The following is a 25320-nucleotide window of genomic DNA, read 5'->3' on the forward strand; positions in this document are numbered from 1 at the left end:
CAATATCTACCAGAGTAAACTACACCACGATACAATATCTATCAGAGTAAACTACACCACGATACAATATCTACCAGAGTAAACTACACCACGATACAATATATACCACAGGAAACTACACCACGATACAATATATACCAGAGGAAACTACACCACGATACAATATATACCACAGAAAACCGCATAAAAATAGTATGTATATTTTGTTACCATACAATCCTAATACATTGTCAGAACAGGATATCTATGTGTGTCTATGAGTATTTTGATTGAACGTAAAATATGCATCAGAGAGATATCCGGATATCACTGAAATATTTACTACGGAGACCTATCCATCAGGAAATATACAGCACTACTACAAATATTACCGGGGCCTGTAACTGTTGTATTCATGTGCATTATTATGAATGTAACATGGAAAGTCAGTTAAAGTGTTAGGCGGGGAGTATTTGCCAGGGAGGACGACCTGTTATATCTATGGATTCTTATCAACAAACAAATCTTAAACAACATGTAACACAAAATACAATGTTTTACTCTTCAATATGAAGAAAATTGTACAAAAATATATATTGCCTATCAGACACACGGTTTCTAATGAAACCTCTCCAATCATATTCATTAAGATTAAGGATCTACGATATCTATAAAATGTATGTCCAGTTTTCTGGGAAACGGATCTCAAGGTGAATAAATGATTTTTGAAAAATGCATTGTTTTGTTTTGACCGTCGTAATCGTGATTTAGGCGACTGTTTTCCAGCAATTCATTATTATCGTAACGATGATAATTACCTTATTTCAACATACAAAAATCGCATTACTCCAAGATAAGGAAAAAGAACAAAATAACAATATATATATATGTTCTTGGCAGTTCCATCAATAAAAAGATACTCTATTTTGGGAAGAAATATAGTAGATCCTTTTCGTGTTAAAATCCGATATTGAAACAATACTCTAGCAATCGAAAATGACAGCTAGTTAAAACGACGGCGAGGTTCTTTTTAATCATATAAACTATAATTGATATTGGTACTACGTTGACGAACACACTGAGAACGTTGATAATTTTAACTACAATGTGCACCGGAACTCACTCGTCAATGCAAATGATTATAGTTGCTGTGGACCATGTATTTTGCATAACACAGATATATATCTGAAACATCACGACCATAATTAGTTCATTGTTATCTTCAATATGAAGAAAATTGTTCTCTATGTATTGACATTCCAATACACGACTGGTAATGAAAACTCCGAAAAACTGCAGAATATTCCAGTATATGTGACAGACATATTTTGTTTCTCAAGAAAATAGTGTTAATATCCAATATGGAAATAAATTCTGGTAAACAACAACAATGTGATTCTGTTTAAATAGAAATACTACCAATAACACGATGATTACAACACTTATGTAGTCTGCTTATGTGCACACGTTAGCTGTTAAATCAAGCAAAATATCCAGCGAGAAACATCACAACCGCAATCATAAAAACGGCGGAAGCATCCAACAGCCATTTGTATTCTTTTCGTTCCGTCATGAATATCTGTTTCTGTCGTAACGACATCGTAGTTATCTCCCTTCCAAGTTCTGGCTCTCCAAACAGAAATGATGTAAACTTAACCAAACAGGTCCGCTCGTTTGCTATGATGGATATCTGGTCGTCTTGGCAAGTCTCTTCGTCTGTAAGAAAAAAGAGAGCGTTAATGAATCTTCCATATGTTGTGTTAATAAAACACAGTTTATGCCACGTTGACGTTTTTTTTTTGTTTTTTTGTTTTTGTTTTTTTTTTTAAATATACCTGATACATATTTTCCTCCAATTGTTGTATTGTTCACCGCCTCATCCTTAACCGGTTTGAGGTTAATGTCATTATTGTCCACGGTGCCATGTTCCTCATCTTTTTCTTCCGTCGTTGTGTTAGGGACCATAACTCTTGTCCACCACGTCACGTGTTGAAGCTGTGTGATACAATTTACCAAATGCAGAAAAAATACTAACAGCAGATGTAGTTTTGTTCTCGTTACTATCGAGAGAAATAGATGGGGTCTATAAAGAAATAAAAAATAAAATGAAAATGAGAAATGGATTTCTAACGTACGTTATGAAACATTATTTTGATAATTAATTTGAATTGCACAAACGAAAATGTTCCTTCCAAATAGATCATTATCGGTATTGGTATGAGATATACAATATCACCAACCTCCTCGTCAGTCCGGGGTCGTGTCAGCAGGCTAATCACCCCTATGGCCAAAAACGCCAGAAATACGTTGAACAAACCGAAGTACAGGAAGTGGAAATTGTAAATAATTGCCGGTCGTGTCTCCGGTTGTCCACACGGTGGCGCTGGGAAAGCAAATTCCAGAACCAGACGTACCATGCCACAGACATGAGTAATAAGCAGACCACCGATGACTCCCTATAATAACGAAACGTACACATGTATATCGTCAATAACGGACGGACAATGTGTTGTACATGTACATCGGACTGTATGGCTGGTATGCAGCACTTAGAGGTGAATAAAGTCGATTCAACTGAATTCTTCTTGAAACTTTCTCTGATTCAAACAATCATATCGAGTAAACGAACTTACAGTGCTTCGAAAAATTAGCAAAACTGGAACTATAACATGCTAGCGAGCTTACAATCAAGGTGCTTCTTCCTTTATTTCGTCTGACTAAATGTCTTATGTTCAATGCCCTTCTCATATTCTGTCTTTTTAAACATCACATGCTCCCATCATAATGATACATATTGGAAAGGATATGGTAATTAATATTTTTGTATGATTATTCAATGCCTCAACAGATTAACATTTGTTTTTCCAAAACACCTTTATAACACACAAAAAACCACTCAAACCGGAGAGGCAGTTCTTTTAGGTCATTTTCAAATTCCATTTTAAAGTACATATTTAATATCTTTGATTTTACATCCCGCGGTATAATGAAATTTATATTATCCTTCAGAAATAGTGATTTATATCAAATAAATAACATTACTTTCAGTTAATTGTCATCTTATAATTACTAAATGTTCCATTGAAATATTTGATAACAAAATCAATACTTTTGAGACTTACTATTTCTGTTGTTCTCTTCCAAAATATTGCCATCAGGAATGCTGGGCCTGCTGGTGCCATAAGACTGGCTAGAACCATGTTGAGGTATGCGAAGAGTTGTCCTCCCTGTGAGCTCTTAATCAAAGGAAGCCATACAATGCTCAACACACACATAAAGAGGATGAAGACCCTGATAAGAAAGAGAAGAATAAATGAATGGATGAACATGATTTTACAACGGTTAAAATGGGGGAAAACTTAATGAAATGTTGTTACGCAAAGTTTACAATATGCTTATTGTCCTTTAAATGTATTTATCATATGAAGTTCGTGATCGCAATAACGAATACACGTCTAGTTCCTTTTGCAGTATTTGCTTAAACTACATAAAATGAAAGACAGCGATAGCGATAAGAAGCTAAATATACAACAGAACCATAGTCAACATTGATAGTGTTGTTTCCATTACGAATGTCTGTCGGAATAACAACAAAATCAATATATATATATAAGGATATGAAGCAAGATAAACGTCGGACTTATGATACATGTTTAAAGGCAATAAGATGAACGGAAGAGACAAGAAAACCTATGTATTATGGATAAATATGTATACGTGAATACATCTCACAATTTAACACCATTACTGTGACACAAGGCGGTACAAGTCTTTACACATCTGTAGCAACTACATTCAGTTTATTATTCTAACTTATCTCTGGTTTCCGCTGTGTCTTCACCTTCAGACACATTGAAGGTTGAAATTTCATCTGCTACATCCGTTGAAACAACAATTGCCATATATGTCCTTTCACTACTGCTATACGATCATTAGTCTGTTTCTGAACCACTTGTGGTTGGCCACTTTGTACGTTGGTATACCCAGCAGCCTACGTCATACATGTACATAGCTCTTCGACAAAACCATTACCTGCCGACGATGAGTAATTCTCTCTGCGTGGACCTCGGCCTAAAGCGTCTCCATAAATCCATGGTAAACAAAGTACTAGAACTGTTGAAGATGGACGTTAGGGAACTCATCACGGCGGAGAGGACGACAGCCATCATAAAACCCCGAAGTCCTGTATTAACAGTCAAATGTTTATCTTTTTTTCTTTTTTATTCGTCATAATAATTTTTCATGAACATTTGCAAAATATAATGATATGATATTGGTTTATTAATCTATCGTAGTGATTATAGCCACCTCTGGTATTGTATTTGACACTATAACCAACGTATAATCAAATCAACGTCACAGAAGGACAACCTGCCACTGTGTCGATGACATTTCCATGAATAACGTATAGAAAAGCATACATGTACCTGTAAATGATTACACTACGTATACAGGAACGGATAGGCTGCTTCTGTCGTTCTTGTCTTCTCAACTTACCATTAGGAAGCAACTCCAGGACGAGCTTCGGATAGGCGATGTTTGAACATCCCACGGAGTTGTCACATATCCGCATACACTCATCGGGGTCTGCACACGCTACCTCATCTAAAAGAACAACATTTTAATATTCAAACATCATTCGAACTATTGTTTGACACTCACTTAGACTTGTCGGCCATCCTGTCAGCATAAACATGCATTCTGAAATGTAAATATTCGCTAAAAACAACACTAACAAGAAGCCTTTTAATATACAGTGGAACAGCGTTTATCCATTGATCAGGAAGCACGTGTCGGAGATGTTTATAATTCAAACACATATCTTCAACAATCACATGTCACTCATATTAAAAAAAGACAGGACTATCGAGGACATATATGGAACTATCGAGGTTTCACTGTATATATGCGTGACAAAATATAGTCTATTAAAGTTATATAAATAATGTAAACATAAAATTATAGGAATGAAGATCAAATTAACAAAACAATAGATATGAATCAAACTTGTATGATCTTAAAAAATATAATATTTGTTGGAATGTGACATGATATTAACAAACCAAACATGATGACTCCACAACATCCAAATTGATTTATTCTATCCATAGGCTAAGTACTACATAAGGATGCAGTACAATGGGCCACTCTGATTAACGTGCGTGCAAACAATAAGCATTCACCAGGAAACAAGACTCGGCTTATCATTCCCGGCAATATCATCAGGAATAACGGCAGCAGTTTCAGACCAGCAGCCATAACCGAACCACCTTTAGCGTGGGAAAGGCTCTTAGCCGCTAGAGATCTTTGTACTATAACCTAAAAAGAAAAAAGACAATACAATATCCACCCTCCCAACCCTCAGTAACGTATAGGAACATGTTGTTTAGCATTGTGTTTACAAATGGTTTGGGTCATTGCACATGAAGAATTGTGGCGCTAGGTTTAGTTTAATATCAATAGACGTTACCGATTTATGATTGGGACTGGCATTGGTGTAACAAGAACTGACCAAACATACATAAGGAGAGTAGAATAATTAAAAACTTTATTTAAGTAGTAAAATGTGATCATAAGCAATAAATATTTTAACCAAACTACAAGGTGCTTTGGTCATAATCATATACCACCAATCGCTGTTTCTGGCAAAATACCTTTAACTCCTTCCAAATCTTTTTGTCAGCAATGGCAATGCGTATTATAGAACCATGGCATCATTTGTTACAAATATTTATTGCTTGAATAATAATATTATCGATATTCCTCTCATATGTTTATAGCCATTAGATCTAATAAATTCACTAGTTTCCTGTTTCACAATGGTACTTACCTTCCAAATGTGTTTTAAGCTCTCACTTTATATCATATACATCACAATTTCAATGTCTAAAACTGTGTTCTAAATCATCACTTACATATTTACTTACAGCAATACCAGCTTATTAAATCCTATAATCGTTAGTTCCTAATTCATAAATAATAATTTAGTCTGGGTTAACAGTTGAATGTACTGATTTTTCTAACAGCTATTGGTGTTTATTTTGTCCTATATTTCTGGTTCCCATACAAAATTCGATACGGCTAAAACACCGGGATAACAATTAATCTCTTAGTCACGAGAACCGGAAACAGATACAGTTTGATGGTAAATCACCATTACAGGACATTACCTGGTCACAGCACCAATAGGCGACACATCCTAGGGAGGAACAAACTAGCAGACCCGGCCACGGTTGTTCCCCATTAACAGGATCAAGGAATACGTGGAAGGCGTCTTTCTTCGGTAATCCACACGAACTGTTGGCAACCTGAATTGTGGCAGTTGCGTTCATGTACAATTGTTCCAGATTCTCCAAGCTTCCGACACGACTGAAAGCTACAAAATAGAAAATATCTAATATCAATTTATTGAACTTTAATCGGGAGCAGGTCAAATTGGTCATTGAACAATGGTATTTCAATTGCAATCAAGAATGTCACCTGCATTTTTAGAATCACGTATTGGATTTGGAGTTATGGGTCATTTCTCAAAAGACAAGTAAATCATTATATACCCAAGGTGTCAGTGCTGAGTATATTTCAACAATCAAACAATGAAGTATAATATAAAAGCAAACAATACCAATTGGTATGTGTGCTGATTTAAGTGTAACTTTCCGGTCGATTTTATCTGAGGATTTTTTGTCATAACAAAATACATCAAATACAATAATAGGCTCATGTATGTTATGATTGAAAATGTTATTGTTTATCTATCGCCGTATTTGTCTTTCTCGTCTGAGTCTGTTTAAACGAATCATAGTCTTTGGATTGTTAGTTTAAATAACACTCGAGCTCCTTAAACTTAGAACTTCCAATTTACCATATGAAAGACAACATAATTTAATAAAGTTTTCAATAAAAAAAAATTTCCTGAACTCCAATTCTTAAAAATTAAGGAAAATTGAATTTGGAGCCAGAACCACTGAACTTTCAATGAAACGCTTCATTTAGGTTGTATAAGTGTATATAGATCAAATGTGGATAACCTCCCTTGATCTGTACAAAATGAAAACGACTTTAAATTAAACAGCTTCCATCAACTTTCATCTCTTGGGTCAACAATATCTGTTTATACAAATTTGAATTTCATTTAGAAACGTATGGCCCGAATTATCTGTAGGTCAGGAAAAGCTTAATGGTTCCTCTCGTATCGTTTCGCAAAGTTCACACCATCCATTTATGTAGCATTGTATACTTTGCACTAAAGAATGCTACAGCGCAGAATTAGATTTAAAAAGCATAGGAGTTGATAGGCGAACAACGCCAATGTTCGTAAATTCATGAATAACTAAATTGGTTTTTAGGTAAAAGCAATACTGAAGTACACGATTAAAAATGCAATTTACATAATTACCCTTGTTTTCAGAACGCCATCTCTTAAGTTGAAAGAAGCACGTATTCAGATGACGCAATGTCTACATATAATGCTCTTGCCATCACTAATATACCTGTCGATTTGATTCTTCATGAAACTCTTTTATTTAGATATTCATCCGAATCCGCAGTACAATATAAGCTTCGTCAGTGAGTTAAAGCACCTACCTATTCCAAACAGGAGGAGGGCTCCGAGAGTTAGGACAACTGCCTGAAACGTGTCTGTGTACATCACAGCCTTTAGTCCCCCTGTAACAACAGGCAACACATTTTATATCGGACCGATTAACTTTATCAAAAGGTAAATCTTTCTTACGCTGATGTGGTTGAGGGGGAAATGAAAGCATATCAAGCTATTTGGGCACAAAATATTCATCGTAAACTGGTTATAACATTTGGTTCTGTTTGATGTTAAAAGGGGAGAAATCATAAGAAATATATGCAAAATAATTTCGATAAAATGAGGTGTATACAATGATTTACACAAACAAACTTTCTTCCGTTAGTGATATAAACCCTGTGAGTGATAACGGTTAAGGATATCTAAAACGAAAGTTACCCAGTATGGTGTAGAACCCTGTCACAGCTAACAATATGATGACGGACATGTACATGTTCCATCCTGTAGCCATCTGTATGAAGAGTCCGCCCGCAAACATGTTCACCTAAAGTACAACAATACAACGTAATCTACAATGGAATTTAATGAATTAACAGACGGTGAATCTTATCAACATATAATCCAATTCCTAAAGTGGAATTCTTGATTATCAATTAAATTAATTTTTTTAGCTGTCGGATATTATGATATTTACGAAAAAAATGATAAATTAAGAATAAATTTAAAACGGAGTATTTGGGAAAAGAATGTAATACTATCGAATGAAAAGTTGAAATTTCAGTGTTGATGAGTCATTTATTGGTAGGCTAGTGTTGCTTGAGAGAGTGTAAAGATGCCAGACTTAAATGACTACTTTACCGCTAATTTGGTGACGACAGCGAGCACAAGGAACAAAATAGATATATATATCCGGATTTTGTTCCCTCCGAGACGTTTCTCCATGTATTCTGGCAAGGTGTACACCTGTCAAGGCACAAATATTACATCTGTATAGCATGACAAACATGTGACGAATTGATCGCTGATCAATTTATGATATTTAGTGAATATAAAGATCTACGATGGTATCATAAATGTTGTAATAGATAGAAGTATGATTTACTACGATACCGACCGGAAAACAAGTAACTTACCCCCGAGGAAATATAGACTGGGATAAAATACCAGCCCAGCAGCAATATCAGAAATACGGGCTGTAAAAAAACAAAAACATGTATTAAATGGAAGCATCTAAGTGATTTTAGCGTATTTGGCATAGTTTTCTAACATACTCATAACATCAACATGAAATTGAATGTTTTGAAGTAGACATAGCATGTACATGATGGAACGTAAAATTATAGATGACTATAGTGTAAATACTTACACTCCACTCGAAAAGAATCATAGCTATCCCCGTTGAAGCCCCTGCCCCAGCCAGACCAATAAAGTGTTCACTCCCTATGTTGCTCGAGAAAAGTGACGCTCCAACCTGAAAGCGGATGTGTCCATAAATATAATGGATGAGGATTTTTTTTTTTTTTTTTTTTTAGGGGGTGATTGTTACAGATATCGATACATCATCAGACATCATAGTGACAGTAAGAACAATACGATTTGTAACAATACTTTTGTCAATGAAAACACGATAATTAAATTATTAGTGTTTATACAAAAACAACAAAGAAAAACGATATAATAACAAAAACAAAATTCAAACGCAAACTCGATTAAACGAAGGAAAAATATACACACAAAATAGCTTTGCAATGAGACCCCTAAGAAAGGAAATGGGAAATAAGACCAGGTGTTCCGTAAGAGTAAGCGTCTTATGCTTCGTTGACGAAACCCGTCATACAAATCCGGTTTAAGGCACATTCTCAAATTAGGGTGGTTACCGCTAGGTACAAAGGTACAACAAACACTAGTACTGGACATGTAGATACATACCGCCACCCATGGCATGGTACGGCTCGCCAGGAAGTAACCCTTTACATTGCCTCGTTTTGAACTTCGCATGGACTGAAATAGTATTGATATTGTAAAATGCATTAGTGTTACCAAAATGAAACTAATTCTGTATATTCAATTAAATCATGCGTGACTGTATACTACTGTTTCATTACCATCATAATTGCAGTGGTGATTGATATATGGTTATGATAATGCGGGTTTTTTAAAATTGTTAGAAAGCATCTTGGTTTGATACAGACATCAACACAATTAATACTGTTGCAATGTTTACATTATCGAACAACAAACAAATATATTCGAACTAATCCTCCAACGGGATTTTCTCTTGTCTCTCACTAGTCACTGATAACGATCCGCCTTTCCGTCATGATTCAGCAGAACTACGCAATTTTTCTGTTGTGTCCAGAAACTTGTTCGCAATCTCTCAATGTGACAATATTAGCTTGTAACTGAAATATACGTACCTAAAATCCTGCCGCCAGCACAGCAGCGAAATACAGATATACATACCCAAAGCCCCACCGCGAGCACAGCAGCGAAATACAAATATGCAAACCCCAATTCTCCCCGCGAGCACAGCAGCGAAATACAGATATACATACCCAAAGCCCCGCCGCGAGCACAGCAGCGAAATACAGATATACGTACGCAAAGCCCCACCGCGAGCACAGCATCGAAATACACATATACATACCCAAAGCCCCGCCGCGAGCACAGCAGCGAAATACAGATATACGTACGCAAAGCCCCACCGCGAGCACAGCAGCGAAATACACATATACATACCCAAAGCCCCACCGCGAGCACAGCAGCGAAATACACCAACAGCACGGTGATATCCTGCCAATTGTTCAGCTTGTTGTGGTGCTCCATTCTGAAAATCTGGACTCACCAATGTTGAACACCTGAAACAGGAAGACTAGTAGATACTTCATGCTTGTATTCTTATACAAATTAGTTGATAATGAGCCCTGGAATGTTTTTTTTTTTTTGCAAATATATCAAACAGCATATATCGTTTACACGGGGGTTGTATTAATGTGAATAAACCTGATAAACAGTCTAAAGGTCTGCCTGTAAGCAATGAGAATGCATGTCGGTGCAGCGGCCCATTCCTGAAAATTAATGGAACGCCGGAACAAATGATATTACAAACAAGTCTGTAAACACATCTGTTGTTTGTAGGTATATCGGTACATAACACAACGTAACAAGTCATATCATATAGTTCTAAAGAAGCTATTTTGACATAAGTGTACGCCTACTTAAATGATATCCGAGCTCTCCTCTAAGATATTCATTCCCTTTACCCTTAACAGTGTCTAACATAGTCCTAAATGTGGTAATTGTTTTTTTACACTCATTACCAGACACACTCTGTATCTATCACTGAATTCATATTAAATGACGGTATTCCTTATGTACACAACACGGACAGTATGTTGATTATATATCGACACGTTAATTAATGGATAGCCTATTGGTAGTATTGTCTATAGGCGGACAGGATAGATATATAATATCGTTAAGTTCACCAGAATGACGAGTCGCGTTAAAATTAGTAATTTGAAGTTCACGCTATATCACGGCAATATAGCTGTCTCAATTAATGTATGACAGTTACAAGGAGGTATAATGGATATATCGTTTGTTTATTACCCATGTGCCCCGGATGTAACACCCATTGGCTATCACGTTATACCGACGGTTGAACGATTGATTTATCTATGCTGAACATCAACTTGCCCGTGATCAGTACGGAAATCGGTGCAAAAGGTCATTCTGACATGTACTTGAAATAGTATAGGATCAACTTCGACAAGGTTCAGCAAAACTTCTAATGCAGCTTACATGAGCGGCCATTCCATACGAGTCTTGTAAAACGGATCTAGGAAATACCAAAAACAGTGGCTACATTCAAAGATATAAAATTGAAAATTATTTAAGATAATGCTTATCAAATTATATGGCAATTGCAAAAAAAATTGTGAAAACTGAATTGATCAGACTAATTGGGATATTTTCATTTGAAGTCTTCTTGATGACAAAACAACGCATATGCAGCTACGAAGTTGTGACTTCAGTTTAAAAAAACATGGGAGCCTTCACCCAATCACATCAGTTCCGATGGGTGTTAAGACTCTAACGTATTGGGGAGGGGGGAGGGGGTCATGATACTAATGCCAGTAGAGTTATGCTAGATTCATTCATTCTCTGATTAATCACAAAATTCAGATATTCACAACATCGAGATATATCTTCGGAAACAAAGGTATCTAATTAAGAGTACTTAAAAACATTTAATCGGTTAAAATAAAACACAATTATCAGTTAAACAATGTATGGATAAGATGGAAAAAGTGACACATTGTTTACACTGCAGACTACAAGATACAGCACGAAAGAACGATTCCTCACAATTTATAGGATTGTCATTTGCACAGATGAGGCAGCTATGGCTCTGAACCGTCAATGATACATGGAGTTATATAACCATTTATTTCTGCCAGTTCATCTAATTTTGTTGTTTCAAGTCCTTGTAATTGCAGATTTAAATGGTGTAGATAATTTTCCTGGATAAGAGTTGTTAGGAGAAAGACAAGTTTTATGACAATCGGAAATCCACTTTGCTATAGAAATCACTCACATCAAATTAGATGTTAAAACAAGTCCGCGTGTTCGTTAATAGAATAGCATGTGTCTATTTTAGCGAAGAGCATGCTTGAAAACAGGATACCGAGACCATTTTTATTAATTCGTTTGAATAGTGACACGGTTCAAGATGTATAAATGTACTTGACGTTCATTTTAAATCTAATATTGACAATTATTAAAACTGAAGTATGAGTTTTTTGCACTTCCCTATACAGATCTTGACATTTCTTTCGACACGTTTTATGCTTTTGGTAGCCTCCTATGTATCGACACTTTATTTCTTTAACATTACTGACGAGTCCTACAAGAACGAAATAGATGTATTTACATTCTGCTGTAAATAACCCTAAATCTTGTTTTAAAAAGTGACACTATCTTGTGTACCGTTTCTACGGTTTTACAAGATTTTTTGTACAGTTAAGACATTTACACATCACACAATGAAGTGCACACCATTAATTTTAAGCATAGCCCTTCTATCCTTCTGGACTATTATAAACGGACATGCATTAGGCTTATATCTCATCCTCCCCGTCACACAGACCTGGCCTTTTACTCATCCCATCCCTCCTTTCAAGAGTAAAACACACCACAATCTTTTTCATCCTCCTACTCTCCATATCGGCAGGTACAGAACTAAACCCTGGTCAAGGAACCCCTAGATACCCCTGTGGTGCATGTGGTAAGGCAGCCACATGCAAGCCCAGTGTAACATTTTGTGAAACGTGTGGCATATGTTCTATGTCGACTCTCGGGGAATTAACAAACCATCTCTTAAACATTACGGCCATAGTGATGTATCCTTGGACTGTCCAAACTGCGAGCTATCAAACTTCTCTAAAACACTACTAAGAGTATTTGCCAACACAAGCATTGACACAAATAGGGTAACTCAAGCTTACATGACAATCCCACCAGTCCAGGCAAACCCACAGCATCCTCCTCTCCAATAAACCAAAACAAGAAGACTGCCACAAGATGCACACATTCACTGAACCAATAGCCACAATTAACTTCGAATTCCTTTCCAACAAAAACCTGACCTCGATAAAATAATACACTCACTCAAACAGTCTCATCATATGAATACTTCCAACTAAATGAGTACACTGTCTACCGTAAAGATCACACCCCAAATAAACATTAACAAAGCCACGAGGAGTACTACATGTAATCACCAACAAATACCACACACAACAAATTAAAGAATTTGAAACAGATAATAAATCAATTTGGGTTAACACATTCATGTCAAATTCACGCAACCTCAACATAGAGCACACTGCAGACCGCCATCAGGCAAAGGATACTCACTAGAACAACTAAAAATATCTATGAACAGACTAGGTCAAAACAACACCATAATAAAATATAAAAGTGTCGATTACAACTTACCATACATACACTGGCAGAGCAACACATCAATACCAGACAAACGCTCAACTAGCACCTTCTGCACATCCTAGACAACAATTCCCTCACACAAATAATGACTCGCTTTGTCATTTACAAACAGACCATCAACCATCAACAAGACAGACACCACGCCACCAATTGACAAATCTGACCATGATATAGTCTTCACTGAAATTCGTTCGACTGAAAAGAAGAGGACCCAGAAACACATACCTCAACAACAAAGTAAACTGGAATAAAACATGAACTCAGACACAAATACAAATCACCAAAATCAGAACTACAAAAACAAACACGTAATGCATATCTAACGATAGACGAACATAGCTCACCCTCTCCTAGCTGTAACCCTACATAAAAACTACAAGAAACGTACCGAGGGACAGCTAAAGACCGAAACAACATCCAAAGCAAACATACAAAACGAACAATTTTAAATCAGCCTTAACCATAGAACAGGACTGTCCAATACCAAAAGACCTTCACCACAGTATAGGACTGCCATATACCAGACAAAGGACATTCTCTACAGAACACGACTGTCATATACCAGACAAAGGACATTCTCTATAGAACAGGACTGTCATATACCACACAAAGGACCTTCTATACAGAACAGGACTGTCATATACCACACAAAGGACATTCTCTACAGAACATGACTGTCATATACCACACAAAGGACCTTCTCTATAGAACAGGACTGTCATATACCATCCAAAGGACCTTCTCTACAGAACAGGACTGTCATATACCAGATAAAGGACCTTCTCTACTGAACAGGACTGTCATATACCACACAAAGGACCTTCTCTACAGAACAGGACTGTCATATACCACACAAAGGACCTTCTCTACAGAACGGGACTGTCATATACCACACAAAGGACCTTCTCTACATAACAGGACTGTCATATACCACACAAAGGACCTTCTCTACAGAACAGGACTGTCATATACCACACAAAGGACCTTCTCTACAGAACAGGACTGTCATATACCAGACAAAGGACCTTCTCTACAGAACAGGACTGTCATATACCAGACAAAGGACCTTCTCTACAGAAACAGGACTGTCATATACCACACAAAGGACCTTCTCTACAGAACAGGACTGTCATATACCATCCAAAGGACCTTCTCTATAGAACAGGACTGTCATATACCAGATAAAGGACCTTCTCTACAGAACAGAACTGTCATATACCACACAAAGGACCTTCTCTACAGAACAGGACTGGCATATACCACACAAAGGACCTTCTCTACAGAACAGGACTGTCATATACCACACAAAGGACCTTCTCTACAGAACAGGACTGTCATATACCACACAAAGGACCTTCTCTACAGAACAGGACTGTCATATACCACACAAAGGACCTTCTCTACAGAACAGGACTGTCATATACCACACAAAGGACCTTCTCTACAGAACAGGACTGTCATATACCACACAAAGGACCTTCTCTACAGAACAGGACTGTCATATACCACACAAAGGACCTTCTCTACAGAACAGGACTGTCATATACCACACAAAGGACCTTCTCTACAGAACAGGACTGTCATATACCACACAAAGGACCTTCTCTACAGAACAGGACTGTCATATACCACACAAAGGACCTTCTCTACAGAACAGGACTGTCATATACCACACAAAGGACCTTCTCTACAGAACAGGACTGTCATATACCACACAAAGGACCTTCTCTACAGAACAGGACTGTCATATACCACACAAAGGACCTTCTCTACAGAACAGGACTGTCATATACCACACAAAGGACCTTCTCTACAGAACAGGACTGTCATATACCACACAAAGGACCTTCTCTACAGAACAGGACTGTCATATACCACACAAAGGACCTTCTCTACAGAACAGGACTGTCATATACCACACAAAGGACCTTCTCTACAGAACAGGACTGTCATATACCACACAAAGGACCTTCTCTACAGAACAGGACTGTCATATATAGACAAAGGACCTTCTCTACAGAACAGGACTGTCATATACCAGACAAAGGACCTTCTCTACAGAACAGGACTGTCATATACCAGACAAAGGACGTTCTCTACAGAACAGGACTGTCATATACCAGATAAAGGACTTGTCCACATAACACGACTGTCCCATACTAAAGGATAACGTCACATGCCAGAAACACACATTATAAAAGACATCATCAAACTACTCAATAATATTAAACCACGTAAGACAGTAAGACCTGACAAAATATACTCTAGGATATTTAGTTAAATGACGTCACAGTACCCATCTTCACAAAAATCCTAACCCACTCTCTCACTACATGAACTCTACCATCAGATTGAAAACATGCAAATGTCAAAACAGCTAGCGCCACAATGACACATCTACATAACAGCAATATATTACATCACCTATGACACGGCTTTAGACCTTCCAAACCATGTGAAACACACCTTCGTAACACGCTATGTAAACAATAAATACCACAATACCAGCTCAGTGTCCGACACCAAACCGTATCTATAATAAACCCAACACATAAACTCACTGCCGTAGACCCAACGAGACATCGTCATGCATAGAAACACAAAGCTGTAACAAAGGCCACTTACCAATATTCGTTCTAACATAATGGATTATCCTTTCCATAGCAGCTGCACAATATACAACAATTGATGACTTAATGGTGCACATTACCCTTTACAGCTCTTGAAGCCCTCATCATACGCTAAAGTATTCCCGTTTTTTTTACCTCCTTTTACATCCTACACAAACAAACAAACCCCTTTTTCACGCATCTACGTTGATAATGACCTCGGAGGGTAAAATCATCATAAACCATCCCAAGGTAAAATTTCCAAGCGACACAGGCAAAACTCGTACACGTGAAATTCACCTGTACAAGTTTACGTGAATTTCACTTTTTTGCCCTCTTCACGTGAAATTCACGTGGATTTCACGTGAAGGAATATTGCCTGTGTACGAACCATGTTGATAATAAACTTTTCGACAAAATAGAGATGACTTGAATAATAATAATTGCTCGTCTGATTCTGTTTTATACCAACATGAACGAAGCTCGCGGAAAATAGAAGATGAGAATGAATATGTTCTGCCAAATTGTCAAGTTAGTATACAATACAATGATATAAAGATAACGATTCGGGTAAATATGGTCGACAAAATTGTTTAGGTTTAAAAATCATAGCCATATCATTAAAATATAGCCCTCAACATTGGCATACCGATAAATATAAAAAAAAATAATAACTTACAGTTTGTGTCCAGTCTGGCCCTTTAGAGATTGGGGTTATACGATGGACGTAGGATAACTCATCAAAGATTGAGGAATAACGAGGTTGTTTAGCACTGTACCTATGAACCATTAACTAAACGGTGTAGACTTATCAACACCCAGACATCTACGCTCAGTCCAGCTGTTCCAGTATACTTTCAACACGAAGCGATTTCCTTTCAAAGCATACCATCAAAGATTCTGTGGAGCCGGAGTAACGAAGTTAGTTCTGACGTTTTCATTTATCAAACTGCACTACGTTATCTTAATTAGAATCTCTCGGCATCATATTAAAGAGGGTTGGCGGTCCTCATTACAAGGCTTCTCGATTGTCTGCACTAACAGAAACATCAGTTGAAAATTAGATTGTTTTGTCAAAGTTGGGCTCAACATTTCCATGCAACGCACACAATAAACAGCACATGTGTTGTATCATTTCCTTGCTATTAATAACGGATATCAATACATGTTTGATGTTAACCATCCGAATAATTCATGGTCAGATAATCGTAATGTAGGTGCAGACTTACACACGACCCTATAATATGACGTACGTGCATTGCCCAAAAATGTAGATGCACACTTTTACATGCACGTTTCCATAATGTAGTCTTACCTGCACGTTCCCATAATGTCGATTTACACCTGCACATTCCCATAATGTAGATTCTTATCTGCACGTTCCCATAATGTAAATTCATAACTGCACGTTCCCATAATGTAAATTCATAACTGCACGTTCCCATAATGTAAATTCATAACTGCACGTTCCCATAATGTAAATTCATAACTGCACGTTCCCATAATGTAAATTCATAACTGCACGTTCCCATAATGTAGATTCTTACCTGCACGTTCCAATAATGTAGATCCATACCTGCACGTTCCCATAATGTAGATTCTTACCTGCACGTTCCAATAATGTAGATCCATACCTGCACGTTCCCATAATGTAGATCCATACCTGCACGTTCCCATAATGTAGATTCTTACCTGCACGTTCCCATAATGTACATGTAGATTCATACCTGCACGTTCCCATAATAAAGATACACACCTTCACGTTCTCATAATGTAGACACACAGTACATGTTCATTTAATGTAGGTGCACATTTGCACGTCCATATTTGAAATTGTTTCGGCTAAATGTGTCAAACAGAAATAATTGTGCCCATGATTCATATGACTTATTTGTGTGATACACTTCACAGAATGAATCCTGGCGGGTATTTAACGCGCGGTAAACCAGGCGAAAATTTCTATAAACTATTATAAATAATACATCACAATTTCATATTGTTCTTGTTGCTAGGATCCATATGCAGGTGTTAATAGCTACAGTTGTGATAGGACTTACGACCTAACTTTGATCTATTATATACATATATATACTCACCACAGAGTTTGTAGCCGATAATGTGTAGAACTTACACATTTAAACATGTCTGATTTATATACAAACTAAACGGGAAATATGGTTATATCCGTAGAGGAAGTAGGGCAGAAGTATAGAATACTATTATCCTACACAGGAAATTCTTCAGTCAATGGTCGGGGGTATTCACATGCTATCCAGAGTAATCGGAGTAACGTGCTTTGCATAAGAACACAAATGCGCAGAGTACTCTTTCATCTTTCATTTACCTGTGACCGTCTAGGGAGGAGACCGAACCACACACCTAAGGTCCATTAGTCTATTACGTTACTCAGTAATATGTTACGTCATCTTTACGGTGATATTATCAGATAGACAATCAACATGGCGACATTTAACAGTTAAAATGGTCAAAGATGCTTTCTATATTTCATAGCAAATTGAAATGTATAGAGATAAGCATTTTTCATTAACAACCTCAACCGATGCCGGTCATCTTGAGAACTAACAAAACACTACAATCTTAGCCATGTTCTCTTTTTTAATATATATTCAATGATATAAAGTTCCCTTATCTTTGTGGTGGGATTACTGGGTATGCATTGGAATATGGACATTTACACAGAGGAAAATCGCCGACATTATCGAACGTTTTATATTCAGAATAAAGCCGGGCAGAAATCCAACTTCCATATTCATTGGTTTAAAGACCACCGACTCACTCGCCCTCCACCTGAGTCGCGAGTTCGAATCCCACGTGGGGCAGTTGTCTGGTACTGACCGTAGGTCAGTGGTTTTCTCCCAGTACTCCGGCTTTTCCCTACCTCCAAAACCTGGCTGTTAATAGGACGTTAAACAAACTAAACTAAACTAAACATACTCGGTAGCAGTATAGTGACACTGAAAACAGTTGTACAATACTGTACATGTATTTTATAACGAAAAATAACAGGTGTTCATCAGGATTATCTCAGGATCATTTCATGTAAGTTGTAGCTGAACCCTACAGGAAGAACTTGAGAAGAATAAGTGGTCTTCCAGAAAACCATGATTGCGCAATCATGTTACAAAATGGCCATCATGGCTGCCATGTCAGGGTTTTTTTTACACTTTGTCGTTGTCCTTAACATCCCCAACAATTTTCAGTTCAAAGTTTCCAATTGAACTGCAGAAGACGTTTAAATATTTGTGTTTCAAGATGGCGGTCATCTTGGATATCGGACCTACCGGAAAAATAACAGGACATTTATCATTCTGGCAGTATACCAGGCGATATACCTCCATTAATTTTGTGGAGGTTTGGACATCCTCTTTACCAGGCGACATAGTACATATAACATAATAAGTAATAGTTGATGATGTTTGACCATCCTTTTCTTCACCGGGCGATATCACCGAGTTGTTACTTTGTGGAGGACTTACGTAGTGTCGGTGTAGTCAGCTTGATACAATGGCCTACTAGGCATGTATACACATCTCCAAACCAAACCAATAACTATCTAGGCCATAACTGACAAGGTATCATAATTCCTTATTGCTGTATTTTGTAGTCGAAGGGATTGAAACATATTAATAAAGGTGCACATCTTTTATTGACGAATGAAATGTTAATTAAGGGAAGTCACTCATGCATGCTTAGACATTTTGTATGGAAATCTTAGGTTTTATCAGTATAGAATGACCGGGTCATACGAAATCAATTCCATCGAGCCTGATAACGGAATTGGAATCGATAAATGAGCCAGTGGCTGGTTCAGTGACTACAGACTGCTGCGTACAAACCCATACGACCGTGTCTTTACTGAATTGCCTGCAGTCATTATAAGTTATTTATTAACAACAGGTGATCTTCGATAAACAAAACCCGTGCATGTCATGCAATGTCGTGCTAGAAATACCACAGAGGCAAATTTGATGGAAACAACTTGCTCCCTCATACATGGTCCTAACTTGGAAAGAAAGAAGTGAGTTACTGTGTCTAATACAGTCGAGAGTAAATACATTGTAACTCAAATTGAGACTTTAATTAACCTCCTAATTATCAATTCATGGACATTGTATTAAATTGTATTAAATGCTGTATTACGGTAGTTATAGGAGAATAGGTCAAGTAAAGTGACCTATAAACAGGTACGAAAATATCTAATTGTAAACAAAAACAAACATAAAATCACTTAAAATCTCTCGGTAGTGTTACGCAAGCCATATCAGACAGCTACTATACTAATACGTGTACCTACAAGGGAATGTCGCTCCTCAGATGTCGTATGATACTTAACTTCAATGGATATAGTCATTACACATCTCAAATAATGAAATGTCGAGTCTCAGATTTACATGAATTATAACTAAACCTTCATTTATCGCGCTATTACACATCTCAGCAAAGAAGTGACGTGTCTTGGATTAACATATTTTATACATTAACGCGCTATATAGAATATGTTTTTATTACATTTTTACCAGTGAAATATCAAAAATTATTCATTCTATAAAAGTGATATTTTTCACTAGTGAAAAATATCACTTTTGCTGATCTGACCAATCAAATTAATGATTAGAAAATACCAAAATAATTGACCAATCAGAAAGCCCGACATATATGTCAGCACCTGGACAGTGGGAACAACTTTTTTTGTATGCAAACTTTCGCTGTAGGCCTAGTTAGCATACGGGGTAGGTTTTTCGTTGATAAAAAATGTAATAAACAGAATATCTAACAGTGTCTTCAGTAATACCAAATATATTTCACTCGTGTGGCTAATATTTTGATATTTTTCACTCGTGCTGCGCACTCGTGAAAAATATCAAAATATTAGCCCCACTCGTGAAATATATTTGGTATTACTGAAGACACTGTTAGATATCCTCTATGTATCCCATTGCGTTCATACCACCGTAAACACAATAAAACACCGTTCAATCCCTATATATCACGCAATAACGCATCTCAGCAATGAAACGTGTCCGAGATACCGTGTGTATGTTTCATTTAAATTTCACGTTATTACACTTCAGCTATAAAATGTCGATTCTACTTGAAATATTATGAATATGAATGATATTTATTATTTTTATAATGCATTCTCTGATGACATAAAGCTTCTGTCTATATTTGCAATATGCTATTTGAGATTCTCAGTATGACCAGTAAAGACAAGCAAGAGGTCCCAGAGGGATCTTGGCGCCTACCATTGAATTGTCCATATCAGTCAAATGAAAGACTGATCCTTTTTCCTCTTTTCCCTTCTTTCAAAACACAAAACATTTAATAACTTTATATAACACGATATAACAGGAGCAACCTGCAATCCAAGATGACCACCTGTCAGCCATGTTGTTTTTTGATTGGTCCCAAAATGTAATATGCATAACTAGGGACCAAGAGGAACTTACATCTGAAATTTGAGAAGAGATCCCCGTAGGACTTTCTGAGGAATAGCGATAACAAACTTCAATTATCAAAATCCAAGATGGCCGCATCTAGGCCATGTTGTTTTCCGATCGTTCCCGAAATGCAATCTGCATAACTGGGGACCAAAGGAAACGCACATATGAAATATGACAAAAATCCTTTCTAGTACTTCTAAGAAATAGCGACAAGAAGAATTATTTACGGACGGTCGGACGGACGGACGGACCACGGGCGAAGGGTGATTTGAATAGCCCACCATCTGATGATGATGGGTTAAAAATATAACTAGTATTGTATTTAATATTATGAACGTTGTCCACATCGTTAGCATCATAGAAGCTTCACAATTGTTTGTTTTTACAATAGCAATGTGATATCCAATTAACAGAGTAGAATTTGTTAGCAGACATCGCCTATTACTCTTTTTTAAACACCTGGGTGCAACACGCAATGAATTCTACACTTCTGTACTTAGATAATAAACACACAAAGCTTTCCACATATTGTTTTTTTTAATTCTAATAATAAAAATATCTGACATAAGATAATATTTGAAGTAATATCAACATAGTACTACATACTTTAATATTTCTAGTGACTACAACACACATCAAACGTCCCACACAACTAACAAATCTGTAGTAAAATTATAATTTTACATATGAACGGCTATCTTCATAATTACACCTACCATACATCATTATGACGTATAACAATGAGATAATAATCACAGTCGCCATACTTTTTACTTCACTTTAAAATGCTACAATTATAAACAGTTAATGTTGTGGATTGCTGTTGAACAATAACTAAGTTCGGAACCTTCAGTAAATCTGTAAATTGTTATATGACTGAAGCAATCAATCAAGTTTTGTTCCACATACTGGCTGATGGGGCTGTGAAACAGCAGCTGAGGTAATGGGTCCTATTGTCTTCACAAGACAATCCTACAACATTCATGGTTGCCTATGTCTATAAACGCCATTGTTTTAATGTTGTCTTATCAAACCCTTCCCTCCCTATCTCGTATCACATTTTTATAATAATATGCGGTTTAATATGACATTTGCATTGGTGGTTAATCTAACCTCAAACATATACATTAAGTATTAACCTGAAATGTAAGTTAATACGGAGCCTGGTCAACGTCATTGGTAGTAGCACCCTGATAGCGAGTAAATACAAGTATTTAGACGAATACAAACACGTGTAACTATAAATAACAACAATGAATATAGTATATTATGTGTTACATATAGACAAAATTAATAGGCGGTTATGTGTTTAAACCCGGCACTGTATAACAAGTAATTCCAGAAACATTATTCATATTAAGACGTTCAAATTGCCCCGACGGAGTTATTCATGACATATAATTATTCTAATATACATCTACATTTACCATATTAGGACTGCAATTAAGCAACAAGTTCATTCTCCATATATCACACATGTAATCGATTAAGTAAATCACATTCTAACAAAGTCTGACAAAATGTTTGATCCTGGTGCAGAAACATGAAGGAAAACAAGCTCTCTTGTGTCGTATCATCTGGAGTCGCAGTATGAGTGTATATACAATCTCTTATATACTGTTCTGTTATTTTCTAAACAGACAATTCAACTGAAGGGGGTCGGGATACGCGACACGAAAGTCCATCCATAAACATCGCTATCCAGGTGTCTATATCGGATTACGTGACACGAAAGTATATAAACATCGCAATTTCAGGTGTTTATATCGGAATAAGTCACTTCACCATCCCAACATCCTTTTAATGATGTCCTCCTGGAGCAGTTGAAGCAGCGTTCCTGGCTGCATTATTTGGTGACGTATTTCTTAAATTTTTGACCCGTAAAGGAAACGACGACAAATGTCTTCTTATAAAATCAGTTGGTATCCGATTAAAATACTGGGAATTGTTTTTTTCTATTTATTCAAGCCGTTTTGATCAAATTTTATATAGAAAAAATCTATATCTCAAAAGATGTTAGGTGGTATAACATGATCTTACAGTTTTTTGAAGATCAACTACTTCAATAGGCAAGTTTATGTAAAAACTAATTTAAAATTAGATGTAATAACTTCATTATATAAATCTATAAAGTTATTTTAGTGATGATAACTGATTTCATACAGAAACAGTGTGCGACTTACCAGGGAGATTGTGATCAGCGATGTTGCCGACTTGGAAAGCCGATGGAAAGTGGTAATGGGACGAGATGGGTATGATTAATGGGGAATCCTGTGTATCGTTCGAGCATTCATGCATGCAATCTGGTACCGATACCACGGGTACCCGACTGTGACACGGAATACACCACAGACACCTACTTAGCATAATCAATGCACATGGGAAGCATACACATTTAATTGCCATATAGAGAAAATAAAAGAAGCACGTGTTAAGATTTAATCACAATGATCAAAAGGCATTATAGATTACTTGGGAAATAGTCCTTTAAAATAAGTGAGGCGGAAGCAAAGCAATCAAAATCGATATCGTGTTGTTGACAACGACTCCAAATTAATCAATAACATTGGGATGTTCTGGCAAATGTGGTACACATGCGCAGTGTGAAGCTCATTCATTATTTCTTGCTTCTGACGAAGGAGCACACACTATGATGGTGATTTTTTTTTACACATAATGGATGTGGATAATGGCATAGACGGATAACAGCCCATTAAATCCGTGACACACAGTCGAAAATGTCAAAATGCATATCCAAATTCAACATTTTGTAGTACTATTTAAGTCCATCTCATGACCAAAGTTAGACATTACAGACTCAATATTGTTTCCTAAAAGAAATATGATCTAAGCTTACCAGTTAAACCGCGGTATTCGTGATAATAGGTCGGCACTTTTGTTAAGCTCTGAAAGTGTTTCAAAGTTTCCAGGAACTGGTCACCCGAGATTCCTGTTGGTCCGTTTGTTGGGTTTATCGCGCCTTCCACGACAAGGGTCACTTAAAGTTGGTTTACTATTGTAGTAGTTGTTGCCTACCTCAAGGATCAACGCATAGAAAGGCTCGTTGCATGTTTTTCAGAGCAATCTGAGTAAGCATCTTGTTCAAAGACACGACAGCAAATGGATTTCTGTTGAAGAATTTTCAGAAAAGGTTTGATGATCCACTTAACTGAAACGTTTTAAAGCTAGACTGGATGATCACTTCTGATAGTTCCCAGGGCAATGTATTTGTAGTTATACTTATCTGATTATGGTAGCGTATTCTTATCCCGTATCACACAAACACTTCATTAAAATAGTCTCGTTTATATATAACTATGTTACCTGTTGGGGTATAGTTTATATATAACTATGTTACCTGTTGGGGTAATCGTTTATATATAACTATGTTACCTGTATGGGTAATCGTTTATATATAACTATGTTACCTGTATGGGTAATCGTTTATATATAACTATGTTAACTGTTGGGGTAATCGTTTATATATAACTATGTTACCTGTTGGGGTATTCTTTTATATATAACTATGTTACCTGTTGGGGTAATCGTTTATATATAACTATGTTACCTGTATGGGTAATCGTTTATATATAACTATGTTAACTGTTGGGGTATAGTTTATATATAACTTTGTTACCTGTGGGGGTATAGTTTATATATAACTATGTTACCTGTTGGGGTATAGTTTATATATAACTATATTACCTGTTGGGGTATA

At 36.6% G+C, this 25320-nt stretch overlaps 1 protein-coding gene across 4 annotated transcripts; it reads right to left on the reverse strand.

Moving 5' to 3' along the window:
* Positions 1 to 517: 517 nt before the first annotated feature.
* Positions 518 to 24997, reverse strand: LOC117321518 (sodium/glucose cotransporter 5-like). Of its 4 annotated transcripts, none has more exons than XM_033875946.1 (16): positions 23786 to 24997; positions 10256 to 10374; positions 9446 to 9517; positions 8883 to 8987; positions 8650 to 8709; positions 8375 to 8479; positions 7955 to 8060; positions 7564 to 7644; positions 6150 to 6355; positions 5163 to 5298; positions 4477 to 4584; positions 4012 to 4162; positions 3102 to 3270; positions 2220 to 2435; positions 1815 to 1974; positions 518 to 1695 (listed from the first exon to the last, which is right to left on the reverse strand). In XM_033875946.1, exons 2-16 carry the CDS (start codon positions 10340 to 10342, stop codon positions 1460 to 1462), a joined length of 1998 nt encoding a protein of 665 aa, XP_033731837.1. In that variant the 5' UTR covers positions 10343 to 10374; positions 23786 to 24997; the 3' UTR covers positions 518 to 1459. The 4 variants fall into 4 exon arrangements, with proteins under 4 accessions (XP_033731837.1, XP_033731839.1, XP_033731838.1 ...); XM_033875948.1 differs by lacking the exon at positions 23786 to 24997 and adding an exon at positions 17894 to 17960; XM_033875947.1 differs by lacking the exon at positions 23786 to 24997 and adding an exon at positions 16817 to 16919.
* Between the last annotated feature and the right edge of the window lie 323 nt (positions 24998 to 25320).

This window comes from Pecten maximus, chromosome 2 (genome assembly GCF_902652985.1).
Source record: "Pecten maximus chromosome 2, xPecMax1.1, whole genome shotgun sequence".
In the NCBI taxonomy this organism is placed as follows: Eukaryota; Metazoa; Mollusca; class Bivalvia; order Pectinida; family Pectinidae; genus Pecten; species Pecten maximus.

Excerpts from the sequence above, each read along its gene's own strand:
- LOC117321518 (XM_033875945.1), bottom strand. The coding sequence starts at position 10,069 with ATGTATATCTGTATTTCGCTGCTGTGCTCGCGGGGAGAATTGGGGTTT. Across the intron at positions 4,163-4,476 it reads CCTGGAGTTGCTTCCTAATG|GACTTCGGGGTTTTATGATG; the intron begins GTAAGTTGAGAA and ends CTGTTAATACAG. Across the intron at positions 2,436-3,101 it reads GGAAGAGAACAACAGAAATA|GGAGTCATCGGTGGTCTGCT; the intron begins GTAAGTCTCAAA and ends TCGTTATTATAG.